The sequence below is a fragment of the Liolophura sinensis genome, chromosome 13 (genome assembly GCF_032854445.1).
Source record: "Liolophura sinensis isolate JHLJ2023 chromosome 13, CUHK_Ljap_v2, whole genome shotgun sequence".
In the NCBI taxonomy this organism is placed as follows: domain Eukaryota; kingdom Metazoa; phylum Mollusca; class Polyplacophora; order Chitonida; family Chitonidae; genus Liolophura; species Liolophura sinensis.
This window is the reverse complement of record NC_088307.1, coordinates 19065055-19080546: the sequence shown is the minus strand read 5'-3', so window position 1 is coordinate 19080546 and position 15492 is coordinate 19065055. Positions and strand designations below refer to the sequence as shown.

General features: G+C 40.6%; 1 protein-coding gene across 1 annotated transcript in view; it reads left to right on the top strand.

Moving 5' to 3' along the window:
• LOC135480952 (nucleoporin NUP188-like) overlaps positions 1-11519 on the top strand; it is a 45752-nt gene extending 34233 nt beyond the window's left edge. The window contains exons 40-52 of the mRNA XM_064760883.1: positions 198-349; positions 869-1000; positions 1661-1729; positions 2102-2209; positions 3617-3775; positions 4459-4596; positions 5179-5253; positions 6210-6340; positions 6929-7007; positions 7894-8025; positions 9173-9243; positions 10243-10372; positions 10765-11519. Coding sequence (XP_064616953.1) covers positions 198-349; positions 869-1000; positions 1661-1729; positions 2102-2209; positions 3617-3775; positions 4459-4596; positions 5179-5253; positions 6210-6340; positions 6929-7007; positions 7894-8025; positions 9173-9243; positions 10243-10372; positions 10765-10974 — 1586 coding nt within the window. The 3' untranslated portion in view covers positions 10975-11519. The remainder of the gene's footprint in view (positions 1-197; positions 350-868; positions 1001-1660; positions 1730-2101; positions 2210-3616; positions 3776-4458; positions 4597-5178; positions 5254-6209; positions 6341-6928; positions 7008-7893; positions 8026-9172; positions 9244-10242; positions 10373-10764) is intronic.
• Positions 11520-15492: the final 3973 nt, after the last annotated feature.

The window sequence follows — 15492 nt, the reverse complement described above, 5'->3', positions numbered from 1 at the left end:
TCACCATGCTTCGTTTCAGATGTACAGGCAGCTCCCGATGAGCTGACCAGTTTGCTGGCTGTCATAGTATTATTTTAGCAGTTTTTATATGGCTACACTTCATTTCAGATCTGCAGTTAGCAACTGATGTGCTGACCAGTTTGCTGGGTATCATAGCACTTCTTCAGCAGTTTTTATATGGCTACACTTCATTTCAGATGTGCAGGTAGCACCTGATGTGCTGACCAGTTTGCTGGCTGTCCTAGCACCCCTTCTTCAGCATAGCACCCGGCTGTGTGTGCCCAGTGCCCCATCACAAGATACCCCAAAGGAGGTGCCAAATAAGACAACCATGGATGCCAAAATAAAGGTTTGTGCTGAAAACACTTACTTGGATACATGAGACACAGGTTCAAACCTGTCCCTGAATTTGTAGACTTCCCCGCTCCCAATGCTTGTGGGGGCTTGGTGAGTAAAAGTGGTCAAACAACGCTTTGTGCCCATTTTCACAGTTCGATGAAGACTACTGGTCTTCACCAATATGATGTGCCCCAGATGTGGGAAAGTTTGTCCGCATGTTGCAGTTGTAATGTTGAGGTAGAGCCTCATCATGCCGTCCACTTAGGAGTTTTGAATTCTTGGATTGAAGATGTCCTTCAAGATGAAATTGACCCTCATAGCCTGTTTGCTCTTAATCATTGTGAATCATTCAAGAACACTTGAGTACTAGAGTTGTATGCATTTGGTTAAAATTTCTAAATCAAATTATGGCTCACTTTTGGAGTTTGTAGCAAGGTCTGTCGTGTGTTTGTGCTTGTTTTTTTTTTTTTTTTGTTTTTTTGTTTTACAGTTAACTATTTACATTTGACCTTTAACTTTTAACCTCCAGCTTCAGGTCATAGCCCTGTCCCTGATGCAGGAGATTATTCAGATGATGGGAGATTCTGACCAATGGCTGCCCATCTTACAACAGAACACGGTGATCTCGTCTCTTCTGGTGTCCTTGCAAGCCTGGATCCAGGTCAGTGTCAAGGGAAACCCCAAGCACTCACTCATTCACTCAAGGTCAAGGGGAAGATTTCCCAATGTGTGATGTTTTGATTTTATGTGTATATTCTTTTAATTCATGTATTCACTTTTTGGTCACCAGTTTCGGAAACCTGTGTTAGTTGTCACTAATCTCAGATTATCTCCATTAAGGTCAGGAATATTCATGTATGCTTTTAAGCATGTTTGTAGGGTAAATGTTTGAGCCAGTGCTCTTATGGCCTCTGTGTGTAGACTACCAGTATGGTTCAAGACTAGCTTGTGCTGGTTTGCTCTCTAGGGTCAACAACATAAACTTCTGGCCATTACCAAGTTGAAGATTTGTCTGATTCTGAGAGCTTCTGTTCACCTTAAAAAGGTGTTCTTAGGTTAAATTGGATGGTAGGATAATGTGAAAAGTATAAGTTTTAGCACAAAAAGTAATACTTATGACTTATAAGTCTTGAGTACTAATCAAATTCATATTTGTGAAGTAATACAATTTTCGTCCCATTACACCTTTTGTAGAAGTGCTCCCTCTTGGTTTAAACATGTTTTTGCCATGCTATAGCTTCAATCCGTAATCGTTCGTTCACTTTCACTTTCTTTTTTTTTTTTAAATCCTGAAAACTTACTAACATTTTTCAATTTTCAGGCTAAACAGGGTGTACAGTACGTTCAGAGTGCACTGATGTTGTTGTTTACCATTGCTGCTAGTCCAAAGGTAGTGCCACAGAATTTTGTTTTCTTTATTTAATTTTTATTAAATTTAAACTTTTTATGATTCTGTATTTCAGAATATTTCAAGTGACAAATTTTACTTGATTCTGATTGTTTCATCAACCTCACAGAGCCACTTTGGAGTTTCGTTTTGTTTTGAAATCTGATTAATTTAGTTTCAGAAAAATGAAAGTGTTGTCAGAATTATCATTTTGAGGGCTTTATGGGCTTCTGAAAGCGAACTACAATATTTCACTGTAAAATTAATGTGCAAACTCTTCAGATAATGATTTTTCCATGTTGTATAAAGAATTAAACATCTTTGTGCTTTGCTTTGGCTATGAGTTATCCCCCCTTTCTGTTTTTTCCACACCAGGGAGCTGAATGTATCCGAATGAATGGACTAACAGAGTACACATGTTTGTCAATTGTTGGAGCCTATCAGAATGAAGAGGTCCTCTCACAGATATCAAATTTCAGTCGGGTGAGACTTTATGAGTCATTTTGGTCAGTCAAACTTTTGACCCCCTATCTATCACATGTATCATGGGCCATTGACGTAAGCGGGAGATTGAGTACCAGACAACCTAGACTCCTCGAATATTAGTTTATGAGGTCGAAGCATCGCTAGGTGCTGTTGTTGGGATGTGCATCCAAATGTGTCCATCCACACCTGTACCCAGGGTCTATCCTGGGTCAAGTCACACCTAAGACCTTGAAAAGAGGAAGTTGTAACTTCCTCGCTTGGTGTTCAGCATGAAAGGGCTAGTGCAACAGCTGGTTGACCTGTATTGGTATAATGGCGGGGCTGCTTGCTTGCTAAGTCATCTCGGTGAAGCAGGATTAGATAAATGAGGAGTGGAAATCCGTCCTGCAACAAGGAGGCACATTACATGCACTCTAATGATTCCTTCATCGTCACATGACTGAAAAATTCTTAAGTACGACGTTAAACCCCAAGCACTCACTTACTCACTTACACCTGTACCAGAAGTTTATTTATTTATCTGGGGCATCCATGCCAAAGGGGGTTAGCACGCCAGCACGCCTCAATGACATGAGCCTCTCACCCATGCGGTCACTAAGTCCAGTTCATGCTGGCTTCCTGTGCGGCCATAGGTGGGAAGGTCTTGCAGCAACCTATGGATGGTTGAGGGTTTCCCCCGGGCCCTGCCAGAGTTTCTCCCATCCTAGTGCTTGCCGCTGTTGTATAAGTGAAATATTCAGGAGTTGGGTGTAAAACATCTATCAGATCAATAGATAAATATTGATTTATTTGTTCATGTATTTATTTGATTAGTTTTGGCAGGCCTGTACCAGCTGTACATCAGGTATGTCAGTTTACCTGGAAAGGAACAGGCTGGTATCTGTGTAGTTTCCTTCATCTGTAAACCAAACCTGGGCTGTATAAGTGAAATGCTCCTATAAGGTAGAATGTCACTATTTGTGGGGCCTTGGTGACGCGGGGCCTTGGTGACTCGGGGCCTTGGTGACGCGGGGCCTTGGTGACGCGGAGCCTTGGTGACGCTAAGCATTCAGCTACACTTATGTGGCTGTTTTGAGCAGTCTGACATTCACAAGAAGACCACTTGCCTTCAATCAATATCTGAATGTTACACGTGGGAAAAGTTGATATTAATGTGCAAGAGGTCACCAAGTACGCCGGATTCCTCCACTCAGTCTTGATCACCATTGTATAAGTAAAAAAAGTGTGAGTATTGTGTTGAACAACGATCAAGTAAAAACATTTCAATTCTGACATTGAAACACTAATTGAATGAATAAATAAATAAATTAATAAATTACAAGTTATTAAATTATATCCCTTGTTCATGTCTATGGCGTGAGATGCTCTACTGTGGAGACATGTAGAACTGTTGTGTATTTTCAGGTGGGTGATGAGACCCACGTGGGTGGGGAGGAGGTATCGTGGGTGGGGGTGTACTGCCTGTGTATTGACCTCTACACCTCCATGTTGGCTACACTCCGATACTCCTTCCTCAAGGATGCGCTGGATTTCGTCGGAGTTCATCAAGATAGGTTACAACAGGTGAGATAGCACTGGTTCACCCGTATCAGTATCATCCAAATATGTGTCCATGCACACCTGTACCCAGCGTCAATCCTGGGTCGAGTCACACCTAAGACCTTGAAAAGAGAAAGTTGTGACTTCCTTGCTTGGCGTTCAGCATGAAGGGGATAGTGCAACGACTGGTTGACCCGTATCAGTATATTGGCTCGGGTGGGGAGGCTTACTAGCCTTCGGTAAGGCGTCTCAGTGAAGCAGCACTAGATAAAAGAGCAGTGGAAATCCGTCCTGCAACAAGGAGGCACAATACATGCACTCTAAGGATTCCTTCATCACCACATGACTGAAAAAGTACGACATTAAACCCCAAGCACTCACTCACTCACAGTGCTTTTTTTGGTCAGTGTGCGCAGTCTAAGACTTTCCCAACAATACAGCATACAAATCTCTACATTACACATAGGAAAGTCTGCCAGTAACTTGTCCAAGGGTGTGGGTTTTACCTTGGCACTCTGGTTTCTTCCACCCATGAAATGAAAAAATTCTTGAGTATGGCATGAAACAATGATTAAAAAAATAAATAAATAAATAAATAAATAATAAATGCTGATGTTTTTCAGAGGGATATAATATTGTATACATTAACCGAAATTGGATTTTGTCAACAAAAGACACTCCATTGTTGTTTTGTTTATTTTTTTCAGGCATTGGAAATTTCCAGAACCACGCTTCATGCAAAAGTCTGGAGAGAAGCCAAGAAAACCTGCACATTCATTTTCCAGTTGTCAAATTTTTCTCGAGAATGGAGACTTGAATTGCCAAAAGTTTTGGACAGGCTTTTGGTAGGTTTGGTAGAAGATGTCAAGGATGAATAAGTTTAAAAATCTTAACGTCCATGAGTTTAACAGTATAACAGTGTCATGTGTCATAAATAATAAATGTGTCATAATTGTACTTTTATGTGTATTTAAAAGTCTGCTTTATCCAGATAAGGTATTTCATTCGAATTTGTCTTTTGCTAAAACTGTGTATCTTAATGTTAACAACAACTTCTTTATAGGGTAGAAAAATAGCTGTAGACGTCATAACTTTAGCAATCAATGTAATATTTTGTAATATTTATTTATTTAATTGTAGTTTTAGGCCGTACTCAGTAATATTTCACTTAGCATTATGGTGGGAGGAAACCAGGCACTGCCTGGGGGAAACCCACAACCATCCACAGGTTGCTGGAAGACCGTCCCACGTACGGCCGGAATAGAAGCCAGAGATTTTATAATAAACATGACATTAGGATCATGCTTAAATGGCTAACATATCTGGTGTTTTGACAAAAAAAAACTAGGGACTGGTAAGTTTTAATAAGACCACAACAACAAAAATGTCACATTCCATTCAGCTATGTTGACTTGTTGTTGTTGCAGACTAGCATGAGTTACATGTTCCAGAGTTTTACAGCACTTCTCATTCGTCCACGATATCTACAGCATTTATTAGAGGTAAGGATTGTCAGTCAGTCCCTAGATGACCAGCTGGTTAGACCACACCAGTGTAAATGGGGAACTCATTTTTGTGTCAAGGATAAAAACTCCTTCCTGCCTTTATCAAGATGGTCCAAATCATGTGTTGTTTCCGTTATTACCTCACAGTTGTCAGTGTATGTGTGCTCATAAAATCTATATGAAGAACACACGCACTGCAACGTCACAGAAGAAAACAAAAATGCGTTCTACTGTCATTTGCACCTTCTGTGTAGCTCGTACTTGTGTCTCCCATTGTTGTTTTACGAGCAAATAAATCTTTTTCCAATATAGGGTAAAAAAATAAAACAAAATTTGAAAATTATCTAATTTGTGGAAAATTTTGAATATTCCACCCAGCTGTTTCACATCAAGATCGGACAAAGTAGAAAGGTAGATTTACCATTTTATTTTAATTTTTTTCTCTCTCTGTTTGGCCAATAAAACACAAAAATAAAACTGGTGTTGTCTGACTTGTACACCTGCAGACTCATACACCTGCAGGCTTGTACACCTGCCGACTCGTACACCTGCAGGCTCCTACACCTTCAGAATCGTACACCTGCAGACTACTTCAAGAATGGCTTGAGAAATGAAGTTCCATTAATTTCCATCTGGCTAGGATAGCTTGTCCTGTCAGAAAAATTTCCAATTCAAGAAGCAATTGTGCGTCCAGTCAAAACCCTGACCATTATCACACAGCAGTGATATTATAAGTAAAACATAAGTAAATAATAAATCCATGTTATGAAAATGTATATTCATGTAAAATGTAAAAATTGAATTTCGAAAAACTCAACATGAAGAGGATTAGTTTGAAAGTGGTCTGATTTCGTTTTAAATTTAACTTGACCTTGGCTGGATTGTTACAAGGCATTTTTAGAATTGGTCTGTACTGTTGGTGACAATTTTTTTTTTTTTCTTCTTTTTTTCAGCGTCAATCACGTGGCAATGGGTGGAGCAAGGGGAGTGACAAGCCTTGGTCCCGCCCCCAGTCACTACAGACCCAGGCTTCCACGGATGACCTTGATAACCCTTCACCTCAGCTTAGGCCTGTTCAAGAACTGTGAGTAATGACGGTAGTAGGATTCCGTTCACATGACAAATGGTCTTTAAGGACGAGCTGCCACACTCTTTGTTTTCTTGAGATGACAGATGTAGCCATCGGTCTTATCCCATCATTGTTACTTTGTGAAAAGAGTGTTTTTTTTTTTGGGTATAAATCATCACAGCTGTCCCATTAGCGTACAGCACATACAGAAAAATTTTATCGACTGACAATCGGAGAGGTTAAATAGAAAAAACCCTTGTCACTAATAACAAACCATATTAGAGTTTCTGGTGTTAGCTGTTTATTTCCACAACTGCATCACAAATTTTGTGGACTTTTCGTTTCCACCAGCAGTGTGAAAGCGTACAGAAAATGGGTAATGTGTCTTTACATAAATTTACAGGGTTATGTCCCTTTTTGTCATAGGTTCCTTTTTTTATGTCGTATTTGAAGAACTGCTTCAGTTAAAGAGTTTGGAAAAAAAAGAGTTATTTTGATTATCAGCACCTGATAGTATTATCTGGTATCCACTCAACCATGATGGGCTGTTCGTGAATGTGTGAAACTCCTGTTGAAGGAAGTTGAATTGTATTCATGTTTCAGGATGTTGGAGATTTTGGCAGCCGGACTCTCTACTTTGCGTCATTTTACGCCAGGCCTCTGTGAAATCATGCTCGATCTGGTAATCTAATCTGAATTTATATTTCCTGTCTAATTGGACAAGAAAACTGTCACCAAAAAGTCCGTAATACATACTCATGTACCAGCCGAAACAGCTGTCTGGCTCCCATGTATGTATTTATTTATTTATTTGATTGGTGTTTAACGCCATACTCCAGAATATTTCACTTATATGACGGCGACCAGCATTATGGTGAGAGGAAACCGTGCAGAGCCCGGGGGAAACCTAAGACCATCCACAGGTTGCCCGCAGACCTTCCCGCGTACGGCCGGAGAGGAAGCCAGCATGAGCTGGACTTGAACTCACAGTGACCATATTGGTGAGAGGCTTCTGGGTCATATGCTGCGCTATCGCGCTAACCAACTGAGCTCCATATATATAGCACAAGACTTCATTATTATGATTATCATTATTGCCTTTTTAATTTGCCTATGTTTTGTTTTACTTTGATGAGCAGGAATCTGCAGAATAAAGAATAATTGTTCTCATGAAAAAAAAACAAAAAAAAAAACAGTTTCTGTGCTACCCTGACATATCTACCCTAATTCTTCATCCTTTTTAACTGCTTCTGTTAGCAATATTGTAAACCATTCTGAGAGAGCTGTGGGATGTAGAGAATTTATTTAGCACAGTTTTATGAAGCTTGCCTCTTTAGTGATAAAAATGAATCGTTTTGATCAATAATGTGCATAAACTCCACTGAAAAAAATGCTTTAGTGGTTCAAAAAGTTGAAGATTTACAGTTATGTGAGATATCATTTCATGCCCGTGTCATTTACTAGTTGACAGTAGTATTAAAATGGTATTGAGAAACGAAGGCATCTGTGTCTTGCACCTGTGATAAGGAACTTTTGAATTTAATTAATTTTGTGTCCTCGGATTTCAGAGCATGGACATTAGTGAGTACCCACCATTCTTGGGCCTCAGTTTCAGCACACCGTCTGGAGATCAGGATTGTGCACCCACCTTCGGGACCCTCTTGGCAGGTGTCACAGCCTGTGTCAGCATGCTGATGAAGGTTTGTGTCAAATGATTAAGATCTGTAGTTCGTTAAAGCTTACAGTGTGAAAACTGGAGAGTGACAAAAGCCTCTGTGTAAGGAATACCAAAGAACATTGACAACAGGTGGATTGTCTTTCAAGAAATCAAAGAAATGATGGAAAAAATCAAGTAAAAACCTTGTAATGCGACGGTAATATTTTTATACGCCCCAGCCAATAGGAGGTGTCTATGATGTTATAGCAGTTTTGTCTATCTGTTTGTCCGTCTGTCCGTCTTTGTGTCCGTCAGATTTAGGTGGATACATGCATACACAAATGACGATTTGTTCATTTGTGCGGTTGTCATGGTTACCAGATTGCCTGTTTTCCCTATGTATAATATATAGATAGATATAATTTCATGTCTGGGCTATAACTTCAACTGGTTTCTGTATAGTGTTTTAATTTTTGGTGGGTACATACATACACAGATGACGATGTGTCTCGACTCACATGTTTTTATTTCTGCGGTTGTCGTAGCTACCAGATTGCCATAGGTATAATTTCATGTTTCATGTTTTCTGTGTGTAGTTCTAATTCTTTTTTTGATAAAGTTTCCATTTGTGGTGGACACATTTGTCCACTTCTGCAGTTGTCATGGTAACCACATACCTATCATCAACAACCATGAAGATTCCCCTAAGGGGTTATAGTCACCGTAATGCTAAGGGTATTCGTTAATACATTTCAAACAAATGCATTTGTTGGGGAGTATGTTGTGTTCACCTGAACACTTCTTACGCCCTAATATCCTATGTGGAATGAAGAGTGTCCCGTGTCCATTAAACCTAAAAGGAATCGATCCAGCATGTGACTATAAATGAAGCCATATTCATTGGGTGTGACTATGGTGTCTGTGTCAAGAGGTTAATATCTATGTTTACAAAACAAATCTTGAGCCATTTTAGTCAGTCCATATCTAGCTTAAGTCAAAATTTAAAACCTTCTCACAGTGCTTAGTTTTGGTTCTGGAAATTGAAAACTTAAGATAATATTGATGATTGTTGTTAAAATTTCATTTTATAGAGATTAAAAGTAAACTTTAAAATTGGAATTTCAAATTTTAATTTGCATCAGAAATGGCTTTGCGGAATCGGCTTTTGATATAATGCTTTTTGTCACCAGATGGAGCCACGTGTGGGATCTCCACAAAAGTCACCGGCTGTTGATCATAGCCATGGAAACTACCCGTCAAAGTAAGAAAGAAAAATACTCATCTGAGACTACTGAATCTGATTGCCCATAAATTTAGGAATTTAAGAAATGAACTTTTTCTAGATTTTAATGCTTTAAGGGAATGGATTTACTAGATTCACTATCTGTTGCATCAGGAGCATATTTCAGTCTGTTGTCACAGGAGCATATTTCACAGTCTGTTATCAGAGCAGTATGTTTCACTGTCTGTTGTATTAGGAGCTTATTTCATTGTGTTCTGTATCAGGAGCACATTTCACTGCCTGTTGTCTTAGGAGCATGTTTCACTGTCTGTGGTCTCAGGAGCATGTTTCACTGTCTGTTGTATCAGGAGCACATTCCACTGCCTGTTGTCACAGGAGCATATTTCACTGTCAGTTGTCTCTGGAGTATATTTCACTGTTTGTTGTATCAGGAGCACATTTCACTGTCTGTTGTCACAGGAGCATGTTTCACTGTTTGTTGTGTGAGGAGCATGTTTCACTGTTTGTTGTGTCAGGAGCATGTTTCACTGTCTGTTGTATCAGGAGCACATTTCACTGTCAGTTGTCTTAGGAGCTTATTTCACTGTCTGTTGTATCAGGAGCATGTTTCACTGTTTGTTGTATCAGGAGCACATTTCACCCTTTGTTGTCTTAGGAGCTTATTTCACTGTCAGCTGTCTCAGGAGTATATTTCACTCTCTGTTGTATCAGGAGCATGTTTCACTTTCTGTTGTCTCAGGAGTATATTTCACTCTCTGTTGTATCAGGAACATGTTTCACTGTCTGTTGTATCGGGAGCACGTTTCACTATCTATTGATCAGAAGCATGTTTCACTGTCAGTTGTCTCAGGAGTGTATTTCACTCTCTGTTATATCAGGAACACATTTCACTGTCTGTTGTATCAGAAGCATGTTTCACTGTCTGTTGTATCAGAAGCATGTTTCACTATCTATTGATCAGAAGCACGTTTCACTGTCAGCATTCTCAGGAGTGTATTTCACTCTCTGTTATATCAGAAACCTTGTACAGTTTGTGATGGAGAACAACCTCTATCTAGTCCTGTCTCAAGCCTGTCGCTATTTGAAGGAGCCAGAATTAGCTGCGCGAGATAAACAACTGCTGAAGAGAGAACTGAGCACAGAATTGGTAAGTTAGAACTTTTTTCTAGCATCAGGAATTTCACAGCCCAGTTTAAGAGGGCTTAAAATCTTTTGTGTCAGAAATGATTTCAAGGGCCACTGACAGTTTGTAGAATCTCTAAATTACATTATATGATAAAAATTACAATGAGGTTGTCTTAATGGGTTTAGTCAAGTGACCAAATGAGACATTTGCCACTCTCTGAGTGAACAATTTCCCAGGCGGTGTGTACAGCCTGTAAGCCAGTGTAAATTGTACCTTGACATCGCAAGCCGTATATGTGTACTACACTGTGTTGTCTGATTGAAAACTTAAAATGACTTAAATCTAGGGGTCATGAAGTTTTCAGTTTGTCATAGTGTTTTTTTTATATGTAGTTGATATTTTACTCTTTTCAGAACTGTTTCCTGACGAGTTACCATAGGTACCTGAAACGAGGTAGTCCCCCGTCCCCAGGGGGGTCTAGTCTTGTTAGTCCCGGAGGTACAGCGCCCTCTAGGAGTGGAGTTAGTGTCAGTCGCTCAATGTCCAGTTCAACATTCACCATGGCGCAAGACCAAGCCTTCTGCAAACTTGTGGAAGCATTCGTGCGGAAAGTTCTGGGCTGAACTAGAATCCATCAAGCTACGTGTGTTATGAATGAAGGGTCCTGTTCTGAGAAAAATTCCTTAGCATATGGAAGAGAAAAAAACTCAGCACAGTTGATCAGTTTGATCTGTGATTATCAGTTTCATAATCACTTGGATTGTTCGCTCAGTATTTGTCATAAACCTTCTGCAGACTTATGAAGGCATTCAAGCGGGACGTTCAGGGAAGAGCCCTGTGGAACAACATTTACCAGTAAAGGTGCAAGTTTTGCAAAAAATTACCCTATTGATTGACCTTCTGATCTGTGACGATCAAGTTAATGATCCTTTGGATTATTCATTTAGATGACATTACAGTCATAAACGTTCAGCAAACTTGTGGAAACATTTGTGCGGGAAGTGTTTGACTGAAGTTGAGGAATCTTCCAAACCAGCTGTTTTACCAGTAAAGACACAAGTGGATGGATACCTGAAGCAAGGTAGCACCCAGGAGGGGTCTAATCTTGTCAGTCTTGGGGTCACATGGTCATGCCATTCTACAGTGACAATGTGGTGGCATTGCTGCTGCAGCAAAAAAAAAATATATATATATATAAATAAAACAGATTGAAAGACAGGAAAGGGTTGTGTGCAAATCAGGACAGTCCCATTATTTTTCATTGGGACATTAAATCATCCAAGGAAATCACAAAAGTGCATTTGTTAGTGGTAATCTTAAAATTATTTTTGGATACTATTCTGTTGAGGGTACTATCCCAAAAAGTAGGCCTTGATTACCCTGTCTGTTCATAGTTGTAAGTAAAGTGTTCAGAATTTAAAAGAAATGAAAGAAATTTACTGTAAATTAACTGTATTTGTGAGTCTTTGTTTCTTGCCTTTCCCTCTCCAGACGTATCCTCTCCAGATGTACGTGCGAAGGTCTGCCAGCAACCTACGGATGGTCGTGGGTTTCCCATAATGCTGGCCAAACTCACTGTGAACACCAATGGAGTAAATCAAGATTAAGTCAAGTAGTTTTTTTTTCCCCATTGAATATTTAGAACCATGCTAACTGTCAGGGAGCTCAGGATCGTATCCAGCATCGGCCTTTAAAATACAAGACTTTAAAACTAACAATATTGAGACATTCGTTGCTTCATGGTGATGAAGGTGATGACAAGAAAGGGATAGGAAAAGTATTTATTTGAGTGTTGTATTTACGCCGTACTCACGAGTTTTTATACGCCCCTGCCAACAGACGGAGCAAATTATGTTACAGCGATTTTATCCGTCTGTCCGTACTTCTGTATTCATGTCCAGGCAGTAACTCCAACAGTTTTCAACAGAGTTTTAATTTTTGGTGGATACATAGACACTCAAATGCCAATGTGTCGCAACTCACATTTGTTCATTTCTGCGGTTGTCATGGTTACCAGATAGCCAGATAGTTTCCCTGATATATACTATATAAATAGATATGATTTCATGCCTGGGCTATAACTCCAACTGGTGTCTGTGTAGTGTTTTAATTTTTGGTGGGTACATACATACACAGATGACTGTGTCGCGACTCACATTTGTTTATTCCTGTGGTTGACGTGGCTACCAGATTGCCATCTTCCCTAGGTATACATGTGCTATATAAATGGATAAGATTTTGTGTCTGAGCTATAACTCCTACAGTTTTCCACAGAGTTTTAATTTTTGATGGATACAGTGTCGCAACTCACATTTGTCCATTTTTGTGGTTGTCATGGTAACCAGATAGCTATATAGTTTCCCTGATGTATACTATATACATATATACAATTTTGTGTCCCGGCTACAACATCAGCTGTTTTCCAAGCAGAGTTTTGGTGGATGCATAAGTACACAGAAAACAATGTGTCACGACTCACATTTGTCTAGTTTCGCAGTTGTCATGGTTTATTTATTTATTTATTTGATTGGTGTTTTACGCCGTACTCAAGAATATTTCACTTATACGACGGCGGCCAGCATTATGGTGGGTGGAAACCAGGCAGAGCCCGGGGGAAACCCACAGTTGTCATGGTAACCGGGTAGCTGTTTTCCTTACATATATTGTATAAATAGAAATGATTTCGTGTCTGGGCTACCACTCTAACTCTGTTCGGCACAAAGTTTTCATTTGTGGTGGACACACTTGTCCACTTGCGCAGAGTCATGGTAACTACATACCTGTCATCAACACCCATGAAGACTTCCTTCGGGTTATACCACAATGCTGCTGGTATTTTATATATTTCAGACAAATGCATTGTTTGGAGCATATGTTGCATTCACCTGAACTCTTGTTCATTTATATCGTGGCAGGCAGATTTATGGGTGAAGGAATTGAGTTTGGACACCATGCCTGGTGTCTTCAGCATGGCCTTCCAGTGAGGCAGCACTGTGAATCTGTCTGCATCAGGATCATTGTGCTGTTTTTACTCATTCAAGTTTCATGAATACAACAGCAATGAGGGCATTGAGGAAAGCTACGTGATGGGATAGCTACCTGATGGGATTGAGGAAAACTACCTGATGGGATTGAGGAAAGCTACCTGACGGGATTGAGGAAAGCTACCTGATGGGATTGATTTTTTTTTTTTTTTTTTTTTTTTGATTGGTGTTTTACGCCGTACTCAAGAATATTTCACTTATACGACGGTGGCCAGCATTATGGTGGGTGGAAACCGGGCAGAGCCCGGGGGAAACCCACGACCATCCGCAGGTTGCTGGCAGACGTTCCCACTTACGGCCGGAGAGGAAGCCAGCATGAGCTGGACTTGAACTCACAGCAACCGCATTGGTGAGAGGCTCCTGGGTCATTACGCTGCGCTAGCGCGCTAACCGACTGAGCCACGGAGGCTGATGGGATTGAGGAAAGCTACCTGACGGGATTGAGGATTGAGGAAAAGCTACCTGACGGGATTGAGGAAAGCTACCTGATGGGATTGAGGATTGAGGAAAAACTACCTGATGGGATTGAGGAAAGCTACCTGATGGGATTGAGGAAAAGCTTCCTGATGGGATTGAGGATTGAGGAAAAGCTCCCTGATGGGATTGAGGAAAGCCACCTGACGGGATTGAGGAAAAGCTTCCTGATGGGATTGAGGAAAGCTACCTGATGGGATTGAGGAAAACTACCTGACGGGATTGAGGAAAGCTACCTGACGGGATTGAGGATTGAGGAAAGCTACCTGATGGGATTAAGGAAAGCCACCTGACGGGATTGAGGAAAAGCTCCCTGATGGGATTGAGGAAAGTTACCTGAAGGGATTGAGGAAAGCTACCTGAGGGGATTGAGGAAAAGCTTCCCGATGGGATTGAGGAAAGCTACCTGACGGGATTGAGGAAAGCTACCTGATGGGATTGAGGAAAAGCTACCGAATGAGATTGAGGAAAGCTACCTGATGGGATTGAGGAAAGCTACCTGACGGGATTGAGGAAAGCTACCTGATGGGATTGAGGAAAAGCTACCGAATGAGATTGAGGAAAGCTACCTGATGGGATTGAGGAAAGCTACCTGACGGGATTGAGGAAAAGCTTTCTGATGGGATGGAGGATTGAGGAAAGCTACCTGACGGGATTGAGGATTGAGGAAAGCTACCTGATGGGATTGAGGAAAGCTACCTGACCTGATTGAGGAAAAGCTTCCTGATGGGATTGAGGAAAGCTACCTGATGGGATTGAGGAAAAGCTACCTGACGGGATTGAGGTAAAGCTTTCTGATGGGATTGACGATTGAGGAAAGCTACCTGATGGGATTGAGGAAAAGCTTCCTGATGGGATTGAGGATTGAGAAAAAGCTACCTGATGGGATTGAGGAAAGCTACCGGATGGGATTGAGGAAAAGCTACCTGATGGGATTGAGGAAAACTACCTGACGGGGTTGAGGAAAGCTACCTGACGGGATTGAGGAAAAGCTTCCCGATGGGATTGAGGAAAGCTACCTGACGGGATTGAGGAAAACTACCTGATGGGATTCAGGATTGAGGAAAGCTACCTGATGGGATTGAGGAAAGCTACCTGACAAGTCTGCTGATGTAAAGCTGCAGCCAAGTCATTGGAGTCTTGGCATGACCAAAAATTGTTGATTTGACAATGGGAGATTAAAACTTCAAACATGGCACAAACAAATTATCTTCACTGCTCATTGTAAAGGAAGTCAACAGATTCATATCCCTGTACTCCAATTTATACAGTATATATATATTAAATTAATGCAGAAACGTTTCTGACTGGCGAGAGATGGGCTAAGAAGGCTGGGCTACACAATTATCCGACATTCGTAGTCCACTTGTAAACACTAAAAAAGGTGTTCCAAGTCAACATTAGCAATGAAGGATAAGGTTTTCCTCTCTCGCTCTGCTTACGAGACAAGCAGACCAAGTATTGATTTATTTATTTATTTGATTGGTGTTTTATGCTGTATTGAAGAATATTTCACTTACACGCCGGCGGCCAGCATTATGGTGGGTGGGAACCGAGGGAAATCCATGGCCATCCACAAGCTGTATTTGTATTAAACAATGAACAAGACAGATAACACAAGCA